This window comes from Mytilus californianus, unplaced genomic scaffold (assembly GCF_021869535.1).
Source record: "Mytilus californianus isolate M0D057914Y unplaced genomic scaffold, xbMytCali1.0.p SCAF_6, whole genome shotgun sequence".
Taxonomy (NCBI): Eukaryota; Metazoa; Mollusca; class Bivalvia; order Mytilida; family Mytilidae; genus Mytilus; species Mytilus californianus.
Genome location: NW_026262712.1, coordinates 52,157,348 through 52,184,128, shown reverse-complemented (window position 1 = coordinate 52,184,128; position 26,781 = coordinate 52,157,348). Strand labels below are relative to the sequence as shown.

Here is a 26,781-nt window from a genome sequence, read left to right as displayed (position 1 = left end):
AATCTTGCTAACAATAATGGTGAAAATTTTAAATCGATTATTTGTAGTTTTCTGCAATAAAAAAATTAATAATTTAAACCCCGTTCTACCTTCAAATATTGAAAATCAACAATGGCAGCACAAGTACACGTATTTCTATTTCATAGGTGATGCATATTCCATAAAGTTTTTCCTAAGGGATTTATCAAAAAATATTGCCAATTTTAAACAATTTCCACAAAACTGTTATTGATGTCAAAATCGTGAACTAATACGCATATGATGATGATTCATCGAGTTAAACCGATAATATATGAAATATGAATTATAACACTAGTATAAGCGACTTTTATTTTTAGAAAAAAATGAATACAACGGACCTCTTATGAATAAAGTGGAGATAAAATGAGATTACGAAAAGAAAAATATCAGGCTATCGTCTATCAACATCTTTCAAATAATCAAATTAAGAAGCATTTGAATATTAGCTAAATTTTAAAAAGACAAATTGTGGGAGAGAAAATACCAACATCAACAACGTGACAAAAAGAAACTAATAATAGAAGGGAAGAAACAGAAACAAGAAACAAAGTATTAACAATTTTACTGGCCAAGATTGAAGAAGTTTTGCGGCACAAAGAACATTACTTAATTTTTAGAAAAAGAAGAAACTGATAATACAGATATATATGCACATAATATTTTGGAAGCACACTCTTCATAAGTGAAGTGCATTTGTTTCGCTTATTGTATCAAAATCAGTTTTGAAGTTTCAAAACATTCTGGATTTTGAAAATGAAAGACGCTAAATAATATACAAAAAAGATGATAAATCTTCTCACATACAAATGATTCAAAACGTCAAATTGTTATTCAGTGCTAAACATTGCTGTTAGGGGCAATTTTTCATGAGTGTTTAAAATATTTTTTTTGATTTGGATATCAATGTTTGTATTTATTAACGAAAAATGAAAATACATAATGAATCGAAGCGACTACGAAAATCTCTGCAAAATAAAGACTTCTTAAAAGAATGTAAATTCTATGGTTACTTAAAGTGGCATTTTCACATAAGTAAAAAACTTGTATGCTTGAAACGTTCTTTGAAACAACGTCAGTATCCTTGTTTTATTGGGACGTCGTGTAACGCTCAGTGGTACCAATACCGTGCGCAACGTCACACGTTATGTCAGCAATTTTGGTTGCTGGACCGACCGACATATAATTCCCAAAAAATACTCATGGCCCTATCTTGCCCAATTAGTATCTATTCTGTATTTTAACATGTATCGTATAAACTTTAGTGAAAATCTGTCCAATAGTGTTAAAGGAAAATTGAAATTGAAAATGTTAATGACAGACTACGACAGACGCAAAGTAATCACAATAATTGTTCTGAAATTGCCCTGATTGGCCAGATCGACTGAAATGAGGCTTTCCATATCAATTGAGGACTATGGACAAAACGTATAAACTTAAATAAATTGTTGGCAAAGTGACCTATAAAATAACATTAAAACAACACTCACCCATCTACGCGCATTGTATATATTTTATGCCATGTGTCTCATAAGCCAAATTGATATGGCTGGGCATTGATGAATGAATGAATGATCTTTATTCTCATAAACCATATACATAGTTACAGAGAAGATGATATTACAATGATAACAAATATTGAATATAGCATGTGTGAAATACAAATTATTGTTATATAATATCATAATATATACATGTATTTGGACAAATTAAAGATAAATAAATATATAGTTGTTTTTAATCAGGAGGATAGACTTTCACAGAAATACATTTAATAAATCTACAGAGTTTCTAAAGTTTAACACAATTTCGGGTTGAATATACTTGTTCGAATTTAATAACATTTACATTAGTATTACAATATGGTGATAAATATTTGTTTCTTTCATTTTGAAAAAATTACGTGACATAATATAATGATATTCGTCACCGATGTCAACTAAGTCGCAAAGATGACACAATCTATCAATTTTTTGTATGTTGTGCCACCTTCCCGTCTCAATTGGTAAACGGTTATTCCCACATCTAAATTTACACAAGTTTATTGATAGATTGAATGGTAGCACTGACAAATATTGTTCAAATTTAAAAACATTTTTATACAATTCAGTAAGGAATGACTGTAATATTTTTTCTGTCTATGAAGAAATAACATCAAAAATGTGGTGCACACTGAATAACCCGCGTAGCGGGTTATTTTAAAGTGTGCACCACATTTTTTATGTTATTTCGAATAGGCAGAAACAATATTACAGTCATTTCTTATAATTTAATTTTAAATTCCATTTTAAACCTGAGTAAACCATGAAAAAACATTGATGACGTCACGGTCACATGACAAAATTATGTCTATGAGCTGATAAACAAAACAACTTCAGCTAATCAGAAGACGCGTTACATCGAAAATTAAATTATTCTATTATAACATAACCCCTTTGGCGAATTGTTCATTTCTGTTGACCATTCTTGAATGAACTGGTCTCTTAGTCTTTGCTGAACACTTAATACGACCCACCGTTTCCGAAATAAATTTTGACTTTCCCAAACCTTTGACATTCCACAGTCATCAAAATTTTTCTTTAAAAAAAATAACCATTTATTGTCATAACCATAGTTATTGAGATTAACATATAACAGATTATATAATAAACATGATATTTTGCTCTCTTTTCCTTCTTGTAAGCGACACCAGAAATCAATCATACATGACTTGACGGTAACTGAAATAGGGTATCTTCCCTGCTCCCCATAAGCCATATAATTTTGGGTTGAATTTTTTAGACGTAATATATGCTTGCGAAAACGCAAACGAACTCTATCAAGAATGTATAAATTTTCGAATCGTTTTATTTCACACTCATATGTTAGAATAGGAACAATAGCCTTATCAAACATAACTAGTTGACACTTGATCGACAAATTATTTAATCTAGATTTTTTTATTACATAGATATAGGAAGATGTGGTATGAGTGCCAATGAGACAACTCTCCATCCAAGTCAAAATATATAAAAGTAAACCATTATAGGTCAAGGTACGGCCTTCAACACGGAGCATTAGCTCACACCGAACAGCAAGCTATAAAGGGCCCCAAAAAATTACTAGTGTAAAACCATTCAAACGGAAAAACCAACGGTCTTATCTATATAAAAACGAGAAACGAGAAACACGTATGAACTACATAAACAGACGACAACTACTGTAATCAGATTCCTGACTTAGGACAGGTGCAAACATTTGCAGCGGGATTTTTACGTTTTAATGGTACCAAACCTTCTCCCTTTTCCGAAACAATAGTATAACATCACAACATAGAAAAACACACTATAAAATATAAATTGGAAGGCTTAACTCAATCAAAAAACGTAAATTAACACACAATGAACGAATAAATTTGACCTGTGACACCTGAATGCAAATACACAGTTAATAAAAAATTACAAGGGATAAATAATTAAAGTCAAAAGTAAATAAACAGGTTTAAACAAAGGTTAAAGTATGATATCATTGTGAAATTTCAAACAATTTATAGAAAATCATCACTTTTGAAGAAACCTGCGTCATATTATACACAGGTAAATGAAAATAATTTTGTTGTTAAGTATACTTCTTCTTCTGTGTGTATAAAATCTTCCGTTTAGGAATACCAAGAAATTTCTTTAATATCAATAAAACTAATCTAACACTAACAGCATACATTACTTTAATTGCCTGGTCACGTAGATATTTTATTGGTGGAAAGAAATGAGCCACTTCTAGAAAATATACTACCAAGATATTCATAGCTACTAACTATCTCAATTTCATTTCCATCTATACTAAATATAAAGTTTCGAGGTATTCTACCTCTTTAAAATGCCATAATTTTCGTTTTATTGATGTTAATTTTTAGTTTCCACTGTTTACAATACTCTGAAAATTTATCCAACATACATTGTAAGTCATGGTTAGATTCAGCAAGTAGTATTATATCATCTGCATACAGTAACAGAAAACTTTTAAAATATACAAATAGTTCGTTCTCAATATCGAGTGTAACAGACTGAATTCCATCAATATTAGATGATTTTCTGAAAACTCTTGTAGATCATTTAGATACAGTGCAAAAAGCAGAGGAGAAAGGTTTTCTCCTTGTCTTAATGCCTGTTTCACAGGCAAAGATATCAGAGACTTATCCGAATTATGAACAATTCTAGATTTGACACCATCATACATGTTTTTAATAATTGATTGTTCCATGTATGTTTTAATGTTATTGTATAATGCGTATGTCAATCAAAATGTGATACAATAATAGAATAGATTATTATTATTATTATTATTATTATTATTATTATTATTATTATTATTATTATTATTTTATCATTATTTTTGTACGTTAACAGTTTGTACATTATTATTTTTAATGTAGAAAAGTTGATAATATTAAGTTCGTAAATTCTAATAGATAAACTTAATTTGAAAAGTAAAATGCAAAGGGAGACCTAGGACAATCAATTATATCATGTTCCGTCGTATTCATTATATCATGTTCCGTCGTATTCATAGACAATCAATAGATACCTCGTAAAATATCAATCCCAATGGCAGAACATAACTGTTTCAATTATAGGCTTGAAAATTACATACACATTTTCATTTAATATATTATCAGTTGTATTGTCATATATAGGATTGCAAAAGGGATATAAATAGACATTTTAGTTCAAAACCGTATTTAAACGGTAGAAAACAGGCGGAAATGTACTTTATCATAGAGTATGTTTTTTAGTTTTAGTTAATTTATATGTTTTGGAGTTTAGTATGACGTCCATTTTCACTGAACTAGCACACAATTTTATGTAGGGGCCAGCTGAGGACCACCTCCGGGTGCGGGATTTTCTCGCTGCATTGAAGACCCATTGGTGGCCTTCGGCTGTTGTCTGCTCTTTGGTCGGGTTGTTGTCTCTTTGACATATTCCCCATTTCCATTCTCAATTCTATGTTGATGGTTTTTAAATAATATGTAAAAGACTGAAACAATTAACAACTTATTTCATTCAAGAAGTGAAGAACTAAAAAGAAAACGTGAATAACGTTGATTGTGCTATATTACAACGGCGGTGCATGATTTTAAAAAGTTGTAAAATAAGCAGTCTTACAATAAAACTGTCTTCAACTTAAGGATGTTCGCTACTCTGTTTCAAAATAACAAGCTTTTTAAAAGACTGTTATAAATTGATAGTATATGAACAAAGAAGCTAAAAAAGCAGAAAAAAGCAGAAAAAATGAAGGGTCCGTTGGCGGGAAATAATTATCTCTAGATTTTTCATACATTTAACATTGGCACCGTTTTTCTTTCAAAAACGATGAAAAAATAACAAGGATTTTATAAGATTTTCAAAGATGACATTTTAAACTATATGTAATCAAATTATGGAAAGAAAAGTAGGGGTTAGTGGTCAAAATTTTAATGGAACTACATGGATAAAACCAGAGGATTCCGAATATCTGACAAAAATCCAAAAACAAGAGGAGCGAACATCCTTAAATTAATATATACTTCAATGTTTAGTGCGAATAACATTTTTATTATATAGATATGAGTAAAATTATTGTAAATCCTCTAAACATGATATTAATAAAGCAAATTATTTATTTCTGTACAGTTGAACCAAGTTTCATGAACCAAGCAACGTGTTTTAATATATAATTTCTAATAAAGACCATTATTGAATTTAAATAGTATAAGATAACAAATCAAGCATAATTAAACTATCTATGGAAGTTTAGAAATTGTAAACATATGCATTGAAAATACATGTGATGAAATAAACACTGACAATGAGTGAAATTCATCGAAGAACACGTTTATGATACATACTTCCTGCTACCGAGCGGATAAGCCTACAGATATTTTTTTGGACATGTGTTCTAATATTGTTTAGACATGTTTTCAGGTGTTAGTTTGATTTATTATACCTCGATCAGTATGCATTTTCTTTATGAAATTATATCCCTCTGGGGACAATAAACTTGCTAATGTTCTCATAGCCGGTCAATAAGTGTATTTCCTGGTATTATTAGTCATTTGCTAGTATGGAACTCTTAATATTATAAATGGAAATATTCCATTAGAATCCAGTAATTACAGTTTCATGGATTTTAATTTTGAAAACGATTTTTTTAAATTACCTAAATATTTTACAGTAGTTTTGCATTTTAAACGTAGACGGTCCTAATGATATGTTTCAATTTAAAGGGAAAATTCGCGATTTTTTACTTATCATCTTATTATGTTCATAATACCATAAAAAAACATATTCACCAAGTTTTATTTGGATATGAAAACTAATAAAGAAGAAAATTGGGAATTATTAATTCTATTTATTCAAACTTCCTGACTTCTGTGACGTAGTTTAAGTCTTTTTGCATGCCGGGAGTGGAATTAATCTCATTTAAGTCTTGTTCGTTAACAATCTAATAACGCGATTTAAAGCGCATCGACGACTCTTGGTGTAGCTATTAACCAACTAAAAATTAAGAAAGTAAAGTGATCAGTAAAATTAAATTGTAGGATTTATGTTTTAAGGATTTCTGATATGATTATAGTAATAAAAGTAAATCATACAATAGAACATTTTTATGATATTTTTCCGACGAATATTTTGAACAAACATATATAACTGACATGATTGATAATGTATTAAAAATGCATGTTTGTATTCTGACCTTTTACTTAAGTCCAGCAAACATTTCCAGCTAGTACTGTGTAAATACAATGTGTATTGTACTGTGACACTTAGTGACTGTTGAATGCGTGGTTAAACTCAGGGTAATTAAAATTTCTTTTGATCTTCACTCAGTTAATCTTAGCCGTCACGGTTCACCGTTCCAGGTGTGAACAACATTTTGTATGAATGATAAACGGGAGTGATAGTTTTAGACTCAGAAAATATAAAAAAGAAATATAATTATTTTGGGGGAGCAATAAGGTTGCACAATAACTGGATAGTCGTGGTATATTTCTATATTTTGCGTAAGCTCAGTTTAAAAGAATTATGACCGCTGTCACTGTTTTTGTAACCATGAAATACTGAATTGATTTAATTTAATAGATTTATGAATAATAATGGCCTTCTAAACACGAGTGTATGAACTAAAAATTGTACTATTTCAAAGTAGAATCGGTAACCTTTATTATTTAAAATAGATAATTACCAATTGTAATTATATTATTTGGGCCGTCCAAAGCGATCTTTCTTTACATATTCATGAATTAATGTTCTCATCAAAATATTTTAAATCTGTCTCTGTCACAACGTATAAATACTTCAGCTATTTGAAAAAAGATGTTTGAAAATTTGACAGGAAATTCTTGGAATGGAATCAAATAATTACGAACAAATATTCTTTTCAGGTGTGAAAAACATTAAAAAAAAAAGGATTCCTAATCAGGAATGTCCTTATTAAAATAATATAAGTCTCACAACGTATAATACTTTAGCTATTTGACCAACGATGTTTAAAAAAAAATGACAGAATCAATCTAACGTCAACCTTCCTTTTTTTTGAATGGAGACAGACCGGCGGAATCAATTTTCAATGTGCTTTATATCTTGTACCTTTGCAAGACTTATAATTCATTCATAAACCATGTCTATACCAGAGACATATATACACATATAATCATATGTCTGTTTAAACTGGCAAGAATACCCCTAAAGCGGAAAAGCAGTCTATTCTTTAAATTTCTGTTATTTAATACCAAGAAAGAAAAAAATCTGGAAATTAATTTGATACTTTGATACTCAATATTTTACCTGGAAATTATTCATTTCCTCTTTCGGTTTGAAAATAAGATAATAATGTGGTATACAGAACATGCAGAAGTGTGAATGTCATAAAACCTTGTTATATCACAAACCATTATAAATGTGAACCTGTATACGCAAGACCTCATAGGGCGACACCTAACCACATACAGGTAATATACAAGAAGCTCTGTTATACCCGGAAATGTCATGGGATACATAATGTATCAATGCAAAGAAAATTCTGATGATTGTGAAGCATGGCCATTCATGATTTTAGAGGAGTCTTAGATGGGGGATTGCAGAAACGATTTAAATTCTGACTAGATTTTTTCTCAATTTAAATCACTGAACTAAAAAAAAAAGAGAAAAGTACGTCCAAGAACAGAATTCTTCTTGTAAATTCGTAAATAAAACACTCTTATTTTGTAACTTTCGATAGACTTGACCTCCAACACGCCCCCTCCCCCCCAAAAAACAACAACCTGGGAACCCTAAGTACATCTAACAATGTTTATGTCCCTGCCCAAATCCCCCCCCCCCCCCCCCCCCAAAGAAGAAAAAAGAAAGAAAGAGATGAACGGTATTTCACATCAGATTCAGATATTTATATAGTTGATTGTCGTTAACTAGAGATGCATAGTGACATGTCTCTGCGTTAACTGATAAGAATAACAGGAAAGTATAAACTTGAAAAAAATAGATTGATGATGAATAATATGCGGCACCCCTTTTTATCAAAGCGTACCGTCATTCATGTAAATGACTGTCCGTTATTTCGATTAAGAATAACAATTGTACGTGAAATCCTATAGATGGTGTGACTTTTTTTACCAGATATGCGACTTTTCGTATTTATATTTTTTCTCATGTTACCCTTATCAAAGATATAATAGCTGGCTATTATATCTATGCTCTTATTTAATATTTTATGCATACTAAGAACAATATTGGGAATGGTATATTCACCCACAATCTAACGTCAGTGGCGTAGCTAGACTTATAATGATCTGCACGCAGAAGCTGCCGAGCGTAGCGAGGCAAAAAGATTTCGCCGAGCGGAACGAGGCGAAAAAAAATTTTGGACCTTTTTTTTACAGAAAATGAATCTTTTTTCGATCTAAAATGGTTAATTTTGAAGTGAAGTATGCACAGTTGAGTGTTTTGCTATACTAGTATATCAAATCAAAGACCTAAAACTGACTAAAAAATTCTAAAAACTTTGCAATGCTCGCCAATTTATTATGCTTCAAAGAAAGAAAGGGCTAGAGAAATGGATCCTCTCATGACATATATGTTAACATACGAAAACAAAGCAATTCAAACAATTAATTTTTAATTTGGTGATATATGTATGTAAGACCGTATGTAAGACTGTTAACAACCGAGGTCCTTTAGGAGAGTAATATTTTCATTTGCCTAGCATTGTTAAACGTGTCAATAACTTCTTTAGTGTCAATGTCAAAATCAGAATGAACGTGCAGCAGTGCAAGTGAAGAAAGTCTTTCTTGTCCCATGGTCGATCTCAGATACGTTTTTACGCGTTACAGAGTGCTGAAAGAGCGTTCAGCAGTAGAGGTTGAGGGTGGCATGGTGAGAAGTATTTGCAGAATACAGAATATATTTGGGCAAAGTTCTTTCGGCGTCATCTATAATGTTGCACAGAGATGGTCTGGTTTCTTAGATGGATAAGTATCCCATCGCGCAACCCACCTTTTAATTTTGAGAAGAAACTGATCTTCTGATTGAAGATCGGACTCGTAGGCGCGAAATATGCGAATTTAATGGTCCCGGTTCAAACTTTTCAGATTGTTTGGAAGAAGCATCTGGGCAAGAAAAAGTTCTTCCGAATTGACAAGACGATCTCGTAGTTCGTTTTAAATTAGTAGATGGTCTAAACATTGTATATACCGATGTACGCACAACAAAACTGAACTGATAGAAAACACGGAAACCTTTCTGACAAGTTGAAACACCTATATATACAAAGTGACAGTCAATCGCACTCTTTCTTTTTTTGACTGCTATGATTTTTTAATTATGATTTTTTTTGGGCCATTTCGTTTGTGCACGCAAGTGCGTCGTTGCGTCAATGGTAGCTACGCCACTGAACGTAATAAATTAATCAACCCTCTTGCTGGTCAGACGTTAATACGGTATTCGTTAATTTATTTTTTGTACAACTACTATCAGTCTATCCGAAGTGAAGTTTCTTTATTTCTTCAAATAGACTTTTTGGGATCATTAGTGTACGTCCAGTGGCATATACTACATGCATGTCGGAACAGGAAAATTGACATAAGGTACTTTCAGAACCATGTTCACCTTATTATACATTATACAATGGAAGTCATATCAAATATTACTTCCATGATTATACCCAACAATAGTGATGATGATGAATTTCTTCAATTGTTCAAGAACAATCTAATTGAAATATAAATCTGTGATTTTACTATGTCCATAACTTCGATGAACCAAAGCAAGTTAGATATGTATTTAAATCAAATTGTTCTGGATGTTTCTTTCTTATATTCAATATACATGTATATATTTTAAATTGCGACTATCTATAGTTCCGTAACTTTCTATCAAGGCGTATAAATCAATGATCGACAAGTGCGTACATTTTTGTTAAATCAATATTTCTTGTATGTTTCAAAATGTCCATCATTATTGACAACGAGTATATACTTACATTTACCCCAATTTACCCTTGGAAAAAAATTTGTAAATATATTTTTATTTTATCAAATCTTTTTTGGGAATTATTTAGATTTTCATAAATAGTATTCTTTACACCAGAAATGTTATTTATAAACAAGCGTATGAGTTTAGTAATGACAGAGATGTCTCTGGTAATGACTAGTATATCACTATCGGCACGCAAGACAGAGAAGTTACAAGTTATCGGCCGTATACACTGATCAATACTCTCACAAGTGAGACGATGCATGAACTTGCTTTATGTAATTGTGTAATAGAGGTTTCTCAACATCTTACGAACGGACGAAACTCGACGAACGTATCCGTTAAGGAGCTGTAATTTTATGCAGTAAAATTTTCTACCGATATTGCAGCGTGTTTAAAGACAACAGTAAACAATTTAATATTCATTTTGCAACCTTGTAATTTATTGTTGGGGTTAAACATTAGTGTTCCAATTGGTTTTGTGTTGTTGAATGTTGCGTTACCTTACGTTGAGTTTCGTTTATTTACATGTCGAATATGCGTTCGATTTATCTCCCTTATCCATTTAAAAAGAACGATGTTTTTGATAGTCGTTGTTAAAAAAAAATCTGCGCATTTGGTTTGCATTTGACTGAGTGATTGTTGGAATTTTTTGTTTTTATAAAACGTTCAGTGGCGAGTATTCCATGCATTTCACGAAAGATATTAACATTTGACAAATGATTGAAAGGTGGTTGAGAGGACACAACCTTTATATTTAAATCTCCAACTCTGGACTTAAAGTCATATGAAACCTCAAATTAAAAAAAAAATGATGCATATGTTTTTTATAACTAAATGGATAGTTTTCATTATAAAACTTGTGTACATATACTTTTTTCTGAAGATTTTTTTTTAAATTGTCCACATTTAGAAGAAGTTTACTTTTTTGTCAATTGCTTGCTTCCAGGAAGCAATTCGCCGACATATTTTCCGTATGCAAGTGACCTTAGCGTGACCCTCCTCGTAAAATTCCGGTGATCGCAATACGCATGGATCTGTCATTAAAATGAACTATTATCGGATTGTACATGTTATTCACGTGCTCAATATCCATGCTTCTTTGTTGATTGTTAACTATAAGGTGACAATCGGTAAAATACGGCTTCAAAACACGACAATTAATTAGCTGCCATATTTTCACATCATAACAGACAGAGAGAAAAAAAAATTGACGATTATACGATATGTTTGCGTAAAAAATGATAAAATCGTGTACAGAAGACGACGTTTATGATATATACATGCATTGGTTCAAGAATTGGATAAACATTATTTTTCACCAGTCACTCGTTTCATATAACTTTAACATCTCTAGCGCTCGACTTTAGATCTACAGCGCTAGACTTTACATCCCAGTGCGCTGGACTTTAAAAACCACAACTCTATACCTGCGTGAGACCAGCAGATCACTGTATTATAGAGATGCTTTGCGTTGATTTATAGGCCACACACACTAATATATCAGCAGTACATATGGCCTTAGCTAGTTCTTATAGTTCAAACAAAGTAGACTAATCTTTTCCTATCCTTAATATTTGTGGACAAATAATAAAGATTGAATTTTGAAAGTCACAGAGAAATGAAATTTGATCACTTCATAAACAAATCAAAGGTGACAAGAAAGGTCTAACACAAAAACTCGTTAACCATAGCCCATTTTTCATATATTCTGATTAATGTTAATACATGTATAAGTGTAAAACAACTTCGATAAATATATATACATATTGAATAAAAACGCATAAAGAGATAAGATGTGGTTTAAAACTGTTTTATTTCTTCATTTATCTCCACATTTATTCGATAGTTATAGAATAACTAATCGAAGAATTCAAATAGAGAAAAATATTCAACGAGTGACCGAACAACACATTAATTCACGAATGCGCGTATCGCATGAGTTAATTATCAGTGTTCTTCGGTCACGAGTTGAATATTTTTCGATATTTGAATTCTTTGATTAGTTATTCTTTTTATTACATTGGCAAATGTTTTTTTTAATGAAATTAATGAAGAAAATGTAAGGAACTATATCTTTTTTCTACGCATTCACAATTTGTTTTGATCCGACGTTATCGACGTCTTGACAACGCCTATTGTTGTATGACGTCAGAGAGTGAAATAACCACGTTTATTTCACATGTGAAATTATCGGTTTTTATTTGACTGGGAAATCAATGTAATTCATTGCTACCAATGTAATAATATTCAATAATAAATATTGGGAACCACTCCTAACAGCAAGAAAAGTATCTTTGATATATATGTCGTTAAAACCGCTATTTATTTATATGTATTTTAAAAGTTTTTTGGAGGAGTCAGTTATATTGTCAGTAATAGAGTTGTGTGTATTCTAATGGAAAGTATGAGTGCTACAGCACCAACAAAACTGATTGTAATATAGATATTAAATTGTACATTGAAACAATTTAAATTATACTAATAAGTGTACGATAATAAAAACATAGACAAAAAGGATAAGAAAGGCCTTGAAAATAAAACAAAAATCAACACTACATTACAGAATATCTTTTCAAATGAACTTTTTTTTTCTCAAATATCTATTTCAGTATTTCCCTTTATTCATTTATTTGCCAATTTAGGTAGAAAATAGTTCAATAATAATTTTGTAAGGTGAAGAACTGACCATTTGGATTTTATAGCTTTGAGGCAACAAAGTTATCTCGGACCCAAGGATTTTTTTTTTCAAATTAAAAACCGATTTTTTTTCTAGAGTCGTTCACTCCTAGATTCAATTTACCTCTTTTATGCGCAGGACTTTTTACCTTTGATCTGAGCCTAGGTAAATTTCAAAAATATTCATTGCCCCTCCAATCTCATCAAAAAAGAACACTAAGTCACTATAAGTACACATCAGAGAGAACTCGCATTCAATATAATAATATGTCCACAACTCAAAATGGTTTAAAAGAACCCTGCATGCATTTCTTAATGAAAGGAAGTGCACATCCAATAGTCCAAAATCATTCCAAAAATGAGTGCTCCCTCTTTTCTCGTTACGGCAAGTTACGTCAAGTTAAGGCGATTTTCGTCCGTTCGTAAGATGTTGAGAAACCTCTAATAAGAGTTTTTAAGCCCGACAGGAAATCGCTTGAATACCTGGACGTGTCACCTCACAATACCTTTGGGAGTAATACCTTTAGCCATGCTGGTGATCAGATAAGGGAAGGTCCGAATTTATTTAAATAAGTTTATTACATAAAAGAATTATGAACAAATTAGATTTTCGAAAACAATTTTACACGGAACACTTATTTATGACTTTGAACTTTGACTTTTTAACTAATTCTCATATAAACAGTTTGAAACCCCCAGACCATAGTTATTTAACAAATAATTACATTTTCCGTATCAAGTTAGTTAGTCGGATAAAACAACCGTACGATTGACAAGATATCGACACGCAATTACGACTACATTAGGTTACTGCTGGTTTTGGTCCTTTGTGGTTTATAGATATATTGTGACAATTGTTACTGTGTTTTATAATCCTTGCTAAAGTATTGACGTATGTCACAATGAGGGGGAAACAAACTCACAATCAATTGGTAGATAGGCCGGAATCAGCAACAGGAAAAGCTAGAATACAATAAGTGTTCGAATTGTTTAATGAAAAATAAAGTTAAAACATTACAATATAAGTTATTATTTAATACATTGTTTTTTCCAAAGTATTTGTAAATTGAAACATTAATAAAAATGAAACATACATTTTTAATTGTTCTTAATATAATGAAACAGTTATAATGAATACAGTACTTATGATCTAAAAACTTTCTTTAATGAAAAATAAATAAATTTAACTTTTAGAAATTATCTTAAGAATAAATAGTTTATTTCAAATTATTTCAAACTTACCTAGAATACAATAAGTGTTCGAATTGAACACAAATTGTAAACCTAGGCTTTTATAGACTTTATTGTAATTACTGATTATCAAATTATCTTTGATGTATTGACCACTACTAATAGAATTTCGAAGTATTGCCAAAACAACCAGATGTTTACAATAATTGTTTATTGTTTATTAATCTTATGTGTGTACAATATTTGACCATCAAGTAAACAGAAACTAATTAACCTTATGTCGCATCTGCTATTTGTCCCAGAATACATTATTAGATTTTCATTATGATAGAAATTGTTATAAATTTGTTTATCTATAACTTGTAATGACTAATAAGTTATATAACAGTCTTTGTGGAATTGAGAAACTCAATTTCCATTCTTAATAACAGCATATTGATACCAATAATCTATATTAATATCAGGAATAGTTAGATGAATAGTTTACAACATAGTTTGTCCAAAAGTCATGTCAAATCTACTTTTATAATTTAAAGCACCAACAATCTATACCTTATATTTCATAAATGAAACAATAGCAATATAAAACACAATTTTACATTACAATAGATATATCGTGGTTTCTAAACCGAGAAGATGTCAAAATGGCAGCACGCAGAGAATTGATACTCTAAATTTAAAATCGATGGTGATCTCTTATCTAGCAGAATAAAATTTTAATATTTATGAATTTGAGCTTTTTTATACAGAATAGACATAATATCAATTTTTCATTTTTTTTGCGAAGTTTCCCTTTAAAAAAAAAACATCTGTTCAGCGCACGGAAGATCAATTTAGACAACATTGGTTAACATGGTAAAGTGTTTGAAAGGGAGTCAAATTAAAGTATTTCAATTTAAACAAGATTGTCTGTGACAACCGAAAATATATTTAAGCCTTTATTAAAGGATCTGAAATACACACAAATGTTATCAGGAACAGCGCTGAAAATGTAACACAACATTAGTGTATTTTTTTTTAAAGTACAAAAATGTACCGCTTGATATTCTCAATAGTTTTTCCCTTTTCCTGGACTTTATGTGAAATAGTCGTTATCAGAAAACAAAATGATAAAATATATACAGGGCATATGCTGTTTGAACTATCGATGCCGATGTGGTCATTGTGTGCCCAGTATTGCTCTAGAGTACAATTATGCAAATCTATAAACTTTATCACATCGAATAAGACTTGTCAGATAAATGATGCTGAACCTGGGGAAAGTAACGGTGGTGAACTCATTGAAAGTACAGGAAATAGCTTTGTTGCGGCCTCAATATTCCCTGAGGTATGTATAATATAATATGAATTAAAACTGCAATAATTTAAACTGTTTGTCCAGTTTTTGCGTCATATCCCTACAAGAAGGGATAAGACAGTTCGATGTGCTTTCATAGCAATTTTTAAGCAGACATTTTTGTTGTTGAATCTTTTGTGCGTCATCATCTAAAGTCATTTTCATACACCTAACCTCTATTTTAAGACGAGTTTGAATTAGCACATACAGTGTAACTGTGATTATAAAAAACGAAAATAACAATTTATAAATTTGCTGCGTTCAAAGGATTTTTCATTTAACGATAAAACTTAAAAATTTGAAAGCCAATAATATATTAGTATTCATAAGTATATTAGTTTCATTCTTTGAGGAAGAAGAGGGGACACACAGGTCAATGTTTGGCACAACAAGTGCAATTTTTTAAAACCATTTTCTCGTGATGTTAGAAAACGCATGAAATGAAATATATATATTAATAACACTATTTACAATGTAATAGCGATAAAAAAAAATATGCACATTTTCCACTAAAAATACGAAACATGTTAATTTTCTGCAGTTTCAAGTAATATTGTTTTTGAGTAAACGTTTGTTGTAGCAAAATAACAATACACTCATTTCATCAGAGCTTTCATAAATCCATAAAAAGTATCAAATTGATATTTTGGTGTGCACATACTTTTCTTATTCAAAATATAGTCAAAAGTTGAAACAAAGCACGATAAGTCATTCATTGGTTGTGTGCTCAGCATATGTCATTTTTTTAAAATACTGTTACTTAATACCTAAACATATGATCATATATTCGAACTTTTAAGTTTCTACTAAATTATAGGTTAAATGTGGACCTCAATGCTCTCTCCTTTTCAAATATCTTAATTTAAAAACAAGTTATGTTCTATGTAAAGAATCCGAAGATTTCATAATTTTTGCCGTCACTCAGAAAAATATTAGCAGTTGTAATCATCAGCGCTGACAATATCGAAAGTCTTTAAAAAAAAAAAAGAAGTAGAAATACAATGTAATAGGTATAAAAAAAATAAGAAGATGTGGTATAATTGCCAGTGAGACAACTCTCCACAAGAGACCATAATACAAAGAAATTAATAACTGTAGGTCGTCGTACGGTCTTCAACAATGAGCAAAGCCCATACCGCATAGTCAGCTATAAAAGGCCCCGAAATGACAAATGTAAACAAATTCAAACGAGAAAACTAACGTCCTAATTTATGTACAAAATAATGAACCAAAAACAAATATGTTACACAGCAACAAACGACAACCACTGAATTACCGGCTTCTGACTTGGGACAGGCACATACAGAATGTGGCGGGGTTAAACTCGTTTGAAGACGACAACCCTCCCCCTAACCTGGGACAGTGGTATAAAAGTATAATATAAGAACAAACTATAAAAATCAGTTGAAAAAGGCTTGTGTTGTGATGTTACACTATTGTTTCAGGTGAGGGTGAAGGTTTGGTACCATTAAAACGTTTAAACCCGCTGCAATTGTTTGCACCTGTCCTAAGTCAGGAATCTGATGTTCAGTAGTTGTCGTTTGTTGATGTTGTTCAGAAGTGTTTCTCGTTTCTCGTTTTTTATATAGATTAGACCGTTTGTTTTCCCATTTGAATGGTTTTACACTAGTAATTTTTGGGGCCCTTTATAGCTTGCTGTTCGGTGTGCGCCAAGGCTCCGTCTTGAAGACCGTACTTTGACCTAAAATGGTTTACTTTTATAAATTTTGACTTGGATGGAGAGTTGTCTCATTGGCACTCATACCACATCTTCTTATATCTATTAACTCATCAGATAGATACAAATAGAAATACATCTAACAAAAACACAGAGTGGACGTGGACGGGTACTTATACATCCCCACAACAAAAAAGACACTAATGATCTGGATTGGGGGTCATTCATTTCTGTATTTTAAAAATATTTTAGCCAATTTTTCTCTATTCTTTATTTATTTTGCCCATTATTTTCTATTCTGTTGATTTTGGCCTATGTTTCTCTATTCTTTATATATTTGGCCCATTTTCCTGTACTTTTTGCCCATTATTCCCTTCTGTACACACCAACCAGACCCCCATGTAATATATTAAACCTGTATTTGTTCTGATAATTTTAGGAACTAGCTGGTCCATGTAAAGGTCATGGCTGTAAGCCTACTGAAGTGTGTATTCCGAAGTCACCGACTTACTCTTGCATCACTGTGCAGTTTAGTAAAAACAGACATCGTAAGTATAAGATAACAAATGTTTTATGAGGGTCTGGATGAGGGGTCCTTCATTTCTGTATTCTTTAATTGTTTTGGGGCATTTTTCTTAATCCTTAAGATGACCCTTATTCTGTAAAATTCTCAAAAAAATCATTTTTTATTCTTTTGCACCCCATCATTTTTTTTGTTTGCTATTATTTTCTATTTTGTAAACGCCATCCAGACCCTCTTTTGTGTATTAACAAACAGACTAAAAGCAAAACCAATGATTTCAAAACACGACTTCAAAGGAATAACCAGGACGACTGGCACTGGATTTTATCTGCCTCTCCAGCTTAATGAGATTATTTTCAAATTTGAAAGATCGTGTTAACAATTAGAATAATAAAAAATTGCCATGGTGTTTAGATTTATATAAGTAAAGACAATAACATTGCAATTGAGTACATTCTAGAAATGCAATAAATGCGTAAACAAAGTTTTCATGACTACATTATCTCCTCGTGTGAAATTTATTATTGATCTTAGCGACGCGGATGAAGGAGATGTTTCATGACCTTCTGCTAATTAATTGGAGAGAAAATATTATCAAAACATGGAACATAATAGTGCAATGTTCCATCAATTTGTTTTCCTAAATGTGATGTGAAAGTATTTGAGATATATATATATATATGAAATGTTAGTGTTAAAAGCTGGTATCATGGGAAAGGTTAAAAATAAAATACTACAAGCACTATAATATTACATTATTATAAATTGCATATTGTAGCTTATTATACTTCATGTCAAAATGCCAGATTTTGATTGGTTAATACGAGGGAGACGATTTACTCTATCCCATGGCAAATACTCTATTGCCCTTCACGGAAACGCTTGCTAAAGTGTGCGCTTTAATTAATACGGATGATTGTTATGTACAAGACGACATAGTTTATAACTTTGAATTTGAAATTTAAAGGGAAACTCCGCAAAAAAATGAAAAATTGATATTTTGTTCTTTAAGCATAAAAACCACATGTTCATGAATAAAAAACTTTTATTCTCTATGTAAAGAGATCAAAATCGATTTTTGAAATTCACTATCAGTTCTCGACATATCGCCATCTTGTCGGCATGTTCGATCTAAAAAGTCACGTGATATCTATAAACCAAAAAGAACAAAAAGAATCGGGGATTTACCGACCGTGCGTTAAAAACGCCCATCATCAATTGGGGATTGCCGTAGACGGTTATTCAGTGTCAAAATGTCTTGTCAAGCGTACGGTTGTTCTGTCAGACAAGGTTATGACAAAAGTCTACATAGTTTTCCCAATCCCACAAAAAAAGAAAGAATTGTATCAGACATGGTTGTACAACCTTAAACTAACAGCAAATAGTTGCATCTATAGCAAGCACAAGTTGGTGTGTGAAGACCATTTTGAACAATATTGTTTCGAGGGAGATTCGATAGTAATTATCCTTTTTTAATAACAAAATAACCTAGCAGTTCTGATAGCTATAGTTATCAAATCCTTATATGATAAGATCTCGTTGAATAAAAAAAATATAGATTTGATGAGGAAGAACAGTTTCAATTATAAGGAAGACAAATGCAGTGTTCTTGTAACAATCACTGATTTACAGAAGATTCTTTAGTATGCCTCTTTTATATAAAGTGCATTGATTTGTATAAAGAATAGTTCCGTATTTAGACAAGATAATTTTTCAATTAATAAAGTTATACGATATAAAATAACATTTTTTTAATTATGATATTTAACGGCTATTGACAAGGAGCAATGTTAGGAAGAGGTTTAAGCTGGGATAAATATGTTGATACAGTATAATATTCCCAGGTTATAGATATGTAAATATCGAAATATCGGACATCTCAATTTTTTTTTTATTAAAAGTGGGTATTTTTAACTAATCTTTAAATTATATCAAATTGATACGGGATCAATTCGGAACGGTCACTTATAAAGACACTTAGCTTTACAGTTAAATGTGTGACTCCATCTGGTATGTTCGGTGAAAAATTTATAGGTTTTTTTTCTTTTTAAATTTTATTTACGTTATCTTATTATATATAAATTTTGGCTTCATCCCGAATTGATAATAGGTATGTCAGAATTATTGATAGATGTCGTGTCAGAGCGACACATTCAGTTAGGTATTCCAAGGACGTATATTAGATAAACGTCCCTGGGTATTCCAGTGACATCCTGTCAACTAAAAATTCGTATTACACAATTATATAATACAGGTTCATGCATGGCCTCTTTATTGAGGTACCCGGTGTGCACAGATAACATTTATTGAACCATATATTTGTGGCTAACGTTGTTTATCTTGTGTGTGTTTGAAATTATAATTCCACCTTTTAATGAATGATGTTCTGATAATAATATTTTCCACTATTTTTGCTGATAATAAGTTTGAAAAAAATAAAAACATGACCTTTGAACATTTTTGTGAAATGAATATTGTTTTGTCATGATTCTGGACCATATTTTTGAAAAAAAAAATTCTTCACGCAAATACAAGCTTTTGTCGATTGGCAAACATGCAGATATATAAAGTAATGCAGCACTTATAGTCACTATCAATATTAATTCATTGAAGATAAGAGAGTCATTCTATGTCTAATGTCCCTATCTTTATAAGGATTAGGACGACAGGGGGAAAAGGAGCGGAGATAGAGTGGCATAGTGAAAAAAAAATAACCGAATAGAGAACAATATAGAGAATGATCGACGAAAAGCGAAATAGTTATTGTAAAGGAGCGGAGATAAAGAGAGGCATAGTGAAAAAAAATGTTTGCTTGACAAAGTTATTGCTCGCTTTGATATTTTCAGTTATACAAAATCACACATTGTGTATATTAATATATATGTTCCTGCCTGATGTGTTAAGTTTCTGCATAGCATGGTTAAAATAATTAGTATCCCATTTGTTATATCGTAGTGTCACGGTGTTACTTTGTTAAATTTATTTAGTTTGTTAATTGTTTGTTTAAATAAGAATTAATCTGTATAAAAACTTCATACCATTTTAGTGATTGCCTATAGGCGTTTGATTATTGTTACCGTGATTTAAGATATTTATATATATTTAGAACCTTTCATACATCTTAAAGTAAAAGATGTGTGTCTGAGTTAAACGACACAAGAACCCTGTAATACTAGATCGAGAGTATAGCATGTAAAAAATTCCTACTCAATATGGTTGTATTGGAAATCTTTTCATACAGATTGACAACTCATGGTCCGACATGCATGTAATATCTGCCACATGACGCTCATAGTTCTTTCTACCATCATCATCTTATTCATTAAATATTGCTGTAAACATCGATGGTTCACACCCAAACAAAATGGGAGTAATATACCTTCAGATCTTCTCCGTGGTATACACTTGTGAAATATACAGACGAAATTTGGTATTGAAGTGAATTTACATCTCACAAACACAATTTTGAATTACGATTTTGAGTGAACACCCACCAAACCAATACAAACGTATGGCAAGATATAACCATGCAGGCATTTAGTTTTCGTCAGACACAAGATAAATAATCACTCTCATAAACGTATATATGCATGCCGTTTCAAATATCAAAGAACAAGCGGTCGATGTCTATAGATCATTGTTAAGTCCGTTTACTAACTGTTCAGAGTCAGATATGTCAATAGTTCATTCTTGGAACCTTCATATACCCCATCCGACGATGGGAACTCTTTCTGAAAGTGTTGACAACATAAGCTTGTTTATCTGTACAAGTGGTTGCATGGCCTCTCCTGCCCCAACAAATAAATACGCTACTAGTCTGCTATCTCTGGAGCTCATCCTCAATGGCGCTTATACGTCAGGAAACTTACAAGTATACTAGTAAAAATTGTTTCAAGAACAACGAGGTTGGGACGAACTGTTCTAAAATCGTCAATATCAGTAATACATTACTAAGATATGCCTTTAATTACAACAACTGTATTACTAATTTGGATTAATGACGGCTATCCTAAAAAAAATCCTCAAACAAATTACTAAGATATGCTTTTAATTACGACAACTGTATTACTAATTTGGATTAATGACGGCTATCCTAAAAAAAATCCTCAAACAAATTAATGTATTAGCTTAGATTTATAATGTATGTATATTCATTAATGAATTCGAAATAAACGATAATTGGTATTCTTTTCACAAATAATTTGTCTAAGTGATTGTCAAATGAATTTAATAATGTAAGAATGAAATGTTAATAAGAAAATTATAAATCATGCATGTTGTACAGTTGTATTTTTGCAATTAAAAACTTTAAAATTGCGATAGTTTTACACATTTAAACATCCCCAGATTTAAATACAAGTTAAAGAATTCCGGTAAAGTAAATTAAACAGATGTGCAATGATTATTAATTGGGAAATGTAACATTTAATTTTTAAGATTAAAAGTACTATTCTTTTAACTTCATATCTTAACTTTATGCTAATTGCACAGAACGTAACCGAAAATTGTTCCATTTTAATATTGTAACACTTCCGGAATTAAAAAGTTGAATGTTAATTTTCAATTAATTTATACAATTTAATTATTGTTTCTCTATTGTCATCGGGTATTTCATCTGGGTATATTAAACACGCTATACTCTTTCTGTTAATCCATTCAAAATGACAATATTCATACCTGTGTACGCTTGAATTCACACCTGTGTACGCCTGAGGCTAAATTGCTGCAAGGTAAAGTTCAAACGAATTCTCCTCAAATCGAGAAATAAACAATGACTTTACAAAATAATATACACACTCTGTTCACAAATATTTTGCATTGAAATGGTTATCAAAGTTATAACGGTAAATAAAACTTAAAATATTTTCAGTTCAATATTAGTAAAAATGTTCTATAGATATTTTATGAAAAAATCTCAATAATTTATGAAATTAATTCGAAAATATTTATATCTAGATAACTTCATATAGGAAGTTTTATTCAATCAATACAAAACGGTACACTCATATTCATTTTCTTTCATTCTTATATTGTGGTTATTAACTACGACCAACGGTCATCTGTGCGCTTTTAATTACGTAAAATTCTGATAAGCAATTAAGACTTTAACAGATTATATTTTTTCCCATGATTCAACAAATCGGGTTAAAACGTCACAACCCAGTGACGTAGGTCAACCAAAAAAGTTAGATTTTCTCTGTTATTAGAAAGAATATAAATTTAAAACTTTGTGAAAGTGTTTTTTATGTTAAGATGAACATATTTAGATGATAAGTCAAAAATCGCGGACTTTCCCTTTAATAGACAGTTATAACAGATCATTCAGTGTAATAAATTAAATAACACATATCTGAGAGGGTGATAGAGTAGATTGTTACCCCTCGAAAAGACATTGTCAGCCTTGGCTTTGCCTCAGTTGACAATGTTTTCTCGGGGTAACAATCTGCTCTATCACCCTCTCAGCTATGTGTTATTTATATAATATTTAAATACAAAAGACATGGTTGGAAATAATTCAACTTTCGAATTCATTTCCTATATTCCACAAAGTATTAGTTTTGATCAATTCGATGTTTTTTCCTCAATAATTGAAAGCTATGACAACTAAAGACTGGATTCTCAAAGATCAATATTAAAACCATAGATAATCTTTTGAAATTTTGACAAAATTAGTCAACTTCTATCCGAAAATGTGCTTGGTTTCTAAAGGAGAAAGATTTGAGTACACACTCCGAAGAACGTTATCGTTTTGAAGGACGGATTCATTTTTATATACTCCAGATATTTGACTGATGCTCAAATGTAAAGATGTCGTAGACATGTTGATTTATAATGAAATATCTTGGTTTGTACTTGATTGGATCCGTGTCGTTCTCTCACAAGAATACTCTCAATGAATTATACTGAACTGTATAAAAAATCTCGGAAAGCTCATTATCAATTGTTTAATAATACGTAATCATTATATCCAAGCATTTATACCAGTTTACAGGTATTCGGTTGCACAAGAAAAACCTATATTCCTTTAATATGGGGAACTTTTAACCAACTTACATTAGGGGGAGGGTTGGCGCCTTCAAACTAGTTTAACCCCGCCACATTCTTTATGTGCCTGTCCCAAGTCAGGAACCTGTAATTCAGTGGTTGTCGTTTGTTGCTGTGTTACATATTTGTTTTTCGTTCATTATTTTGTTCATAAATTAGGCCGTTTGTTTTCTCGTTTGTGTCATTTCGGGGCCTTTTATAGCTGACTATGCGGTGTCGGTTTTGCTCATTTTTGAAGGCCGTACGGTGACCTATAGTTGTTAATTTCTGTGTTATTTGGTCTATTGTGGAGAGTTGTCTCATTGGCAAGCATACCACATCTTCTTTTTATATTTACAACTCGATTCAGAAATGGAACTTCACCTTTTGATAAGATGTGACCAAGTTTAGTTTACGTATTGTAGGTGTTCATAAAAAATCTATTACATGTATAAGGGGTTTGAAATTCTCTCAGAGTTGGGAAGATTCCAAGTTTATCATGAAATTAAATCTATATGTGTGGAATTTTTGAAATGCTTAGAAAATCTTGATATCTTTTTTTTTTCTATTAATAGAGGCTTTAACTTGTTACATATATAAAATATCTGTATCGCTCGAGTTCATTTCAATCAGTTATTGGAAATAAAGTCCATGCATGAAACATAGAGCATTATCATCTCCAAAAGGAATAGCTTGAACAATAATATGAAAAAAGTTTAAAAAATCAAAAATAAAATAACGGCTAAACCACAACGTCTATTTCAAGAAATAGTTACAAGTTGTTCTGATGTTCCGAATCTTAACCCAATAAAGGGAATGGTTTATGAACGCGTAAGATAAATCAATTCTCACTGTAGTTTGTAGATTTATTTAAAAAAATGATTACAGTGGCTTATTTGTTTGCTTGATGTACGAGGACTATGAAAAAGAGAGGCGAAAGATACCAAAGGGACATTCAAACTCATAAGACGAAAATAAACTGACAACGCCATGCCAAAAAAAAAAACAAACAACAGTATACAATAACAACATAGAAAACTTAAGACTGAGGAACACAAACCCCACCAAAAACCGGGGGAGGGGGTGATCTCAGGTGCTTTGGAAGGGTAAGTAGATCCTGCTCTACATGTGGCACCCGTCGTGTTAATCATGTATTTACAAACCAGGTGATAAATATAATTCGGTAGGTCATAATTTGAGTTATGGAGTTACTCGAGAATCGTCCATTGCGTTCCTTTTCAAAGGGAAACCTACTTAAATGTCACAATACGTTATTGATTTAAAATGCGCGAGTCTCTAAAGGAAAGACATTGGTCTTCCACAAATGATATATATAAGCATAACAGCTTAGTTATTATCTTTTTTTGTAAGGGAAACATCAAACAATAAAATAACTGGTGCTCAACTTCATGGCTTTTAGAGTTAAATTATCTCCATGGAAATGAGGTATGTCAATACTAATACCGTTGTGTACCATATATCTTTGCTTTATCATAAGTTGTGACCTAATCAAAAGTTTAAACACGCCAGTAAACTATGTGAAAAGTTGCAAATCTTCACCCTCTCAGCAAGAAAAAATCTACTGAATGATAATAAACGCTACAGTTTTGAAACGTATTTTCTGTTAGATATTCAACTATTATTCGAATGTACTTAGTCAAAACGAAATCTTTCTGTCAAGGCGCATTCTCTCTTTACGCTTAATATTAAAGATTGCATAGTTTATTAATTTATCATGATATATTATATACTATTGAGAGTTCAGTGTTAAGTGCCAATCTGCCTAAGAATCAGGCAGTGGTGAAAACATAACAAACAAAAACCCACTCATGTTGACATTAATTCATGTTCAAATTGTAAAGTGATGCACAAATATAACATTCGTTTCCTTTTCCTGTTCTGGTAATTAAAGATATAATTTGGTTGAAATGCACTAGAAATTAACAATTAGGGGGAGCTTACTCCATAATTTGCTATCATTCTAACCAAAAGTTATCTAGAGCTTTCTCGAATTACCAGACACGCAGAAACAAAAGACCTACCATTTCGAACTCAGGATGAGGGTAACTTCAAAATAGGATTGTTAGGTCGGTGGGTTTTTTTCGGCCATGTTTTGAAATTTTTTTAAATTGCCTGATTCTTACAAAGACTTACACTTAAAATACTTGAAAAATCACATTCTAAATTACATCTCTTCCTTCCGCGAATGAAACTGTTGTGTATAAGTTTATAACAACATTAAAACTTAATTACTTTTTGGCGTTTTTCTGATGATAACATATGAGTGCGAGAAATATTAGATAGTAAAATTGCAGGGTGCATCAATGAACTGAATTGATCTGCGTAGAAGTTAGGCCATAAATCTGTCATTTCACTTATGAAGCATTTAACCACTAAACTATAACTCACCATGCATGTATGATGTTGAACACGACACGCGTCTTATTGTTTCAGTCCTTTTAACAAATACCGCTGCTATATATTTATGTAAAAGACCTTAGCTACTTTCAGCTATTATCTTTTAATCATTTACCGAAATACTTAGTTCTTACGAATTATGTATCTTGTTAAAAATGCATTTGATCTTTGTTTGAAAATTCCATTTCTGTTATCAGTAGTTTTGTCGGAAACTACTAAAGCTAAATTCAATATCTTGATTGCAACAGGCGATATACGTAATTTAATAAGAGTCTCTAATATTATCTGGAATGTGACATGACTGTTGTATCTCCCTTATCTGTTTTTTTCTTCTTCTTCAAATATTACACCAATTTACCCATTAAAGAGCATTGCAAATCATATATTTTGTATCTGATTTTCAATCGGTTTTGTCGGAAACTACTTCATA

General features: G+C 31.2%; 1 protein-coding gene across 1 annotated transcript in view; it reads left to right on the top strand.

The window, feature by feature from the left end:
- The first annotated feature begins 15,016 nt into the window (after nt 1-15,016).
- LOC127705171 (uncharacterized) overlaps nt 15,017-26,781 on the top strand; it is a 35,085-nt gene continuing 23,320 nt past the window's right edge. Inside the window, exons 1-2 of the mRNA XM_052209418.1 lie at nt 15,017-15,699; nt 17,826-17,934. Coding sequence (XP_052065378.1) covers nt 15,403-15,699; nt 17,826-17,934 — 406 coding nt within the window. The 5' untranslated portion in view covers nt 15,017-15,402. The remainder of the gene's footprint in view (nt 15,700-17,825; nt 17,935-26,781) is intronic.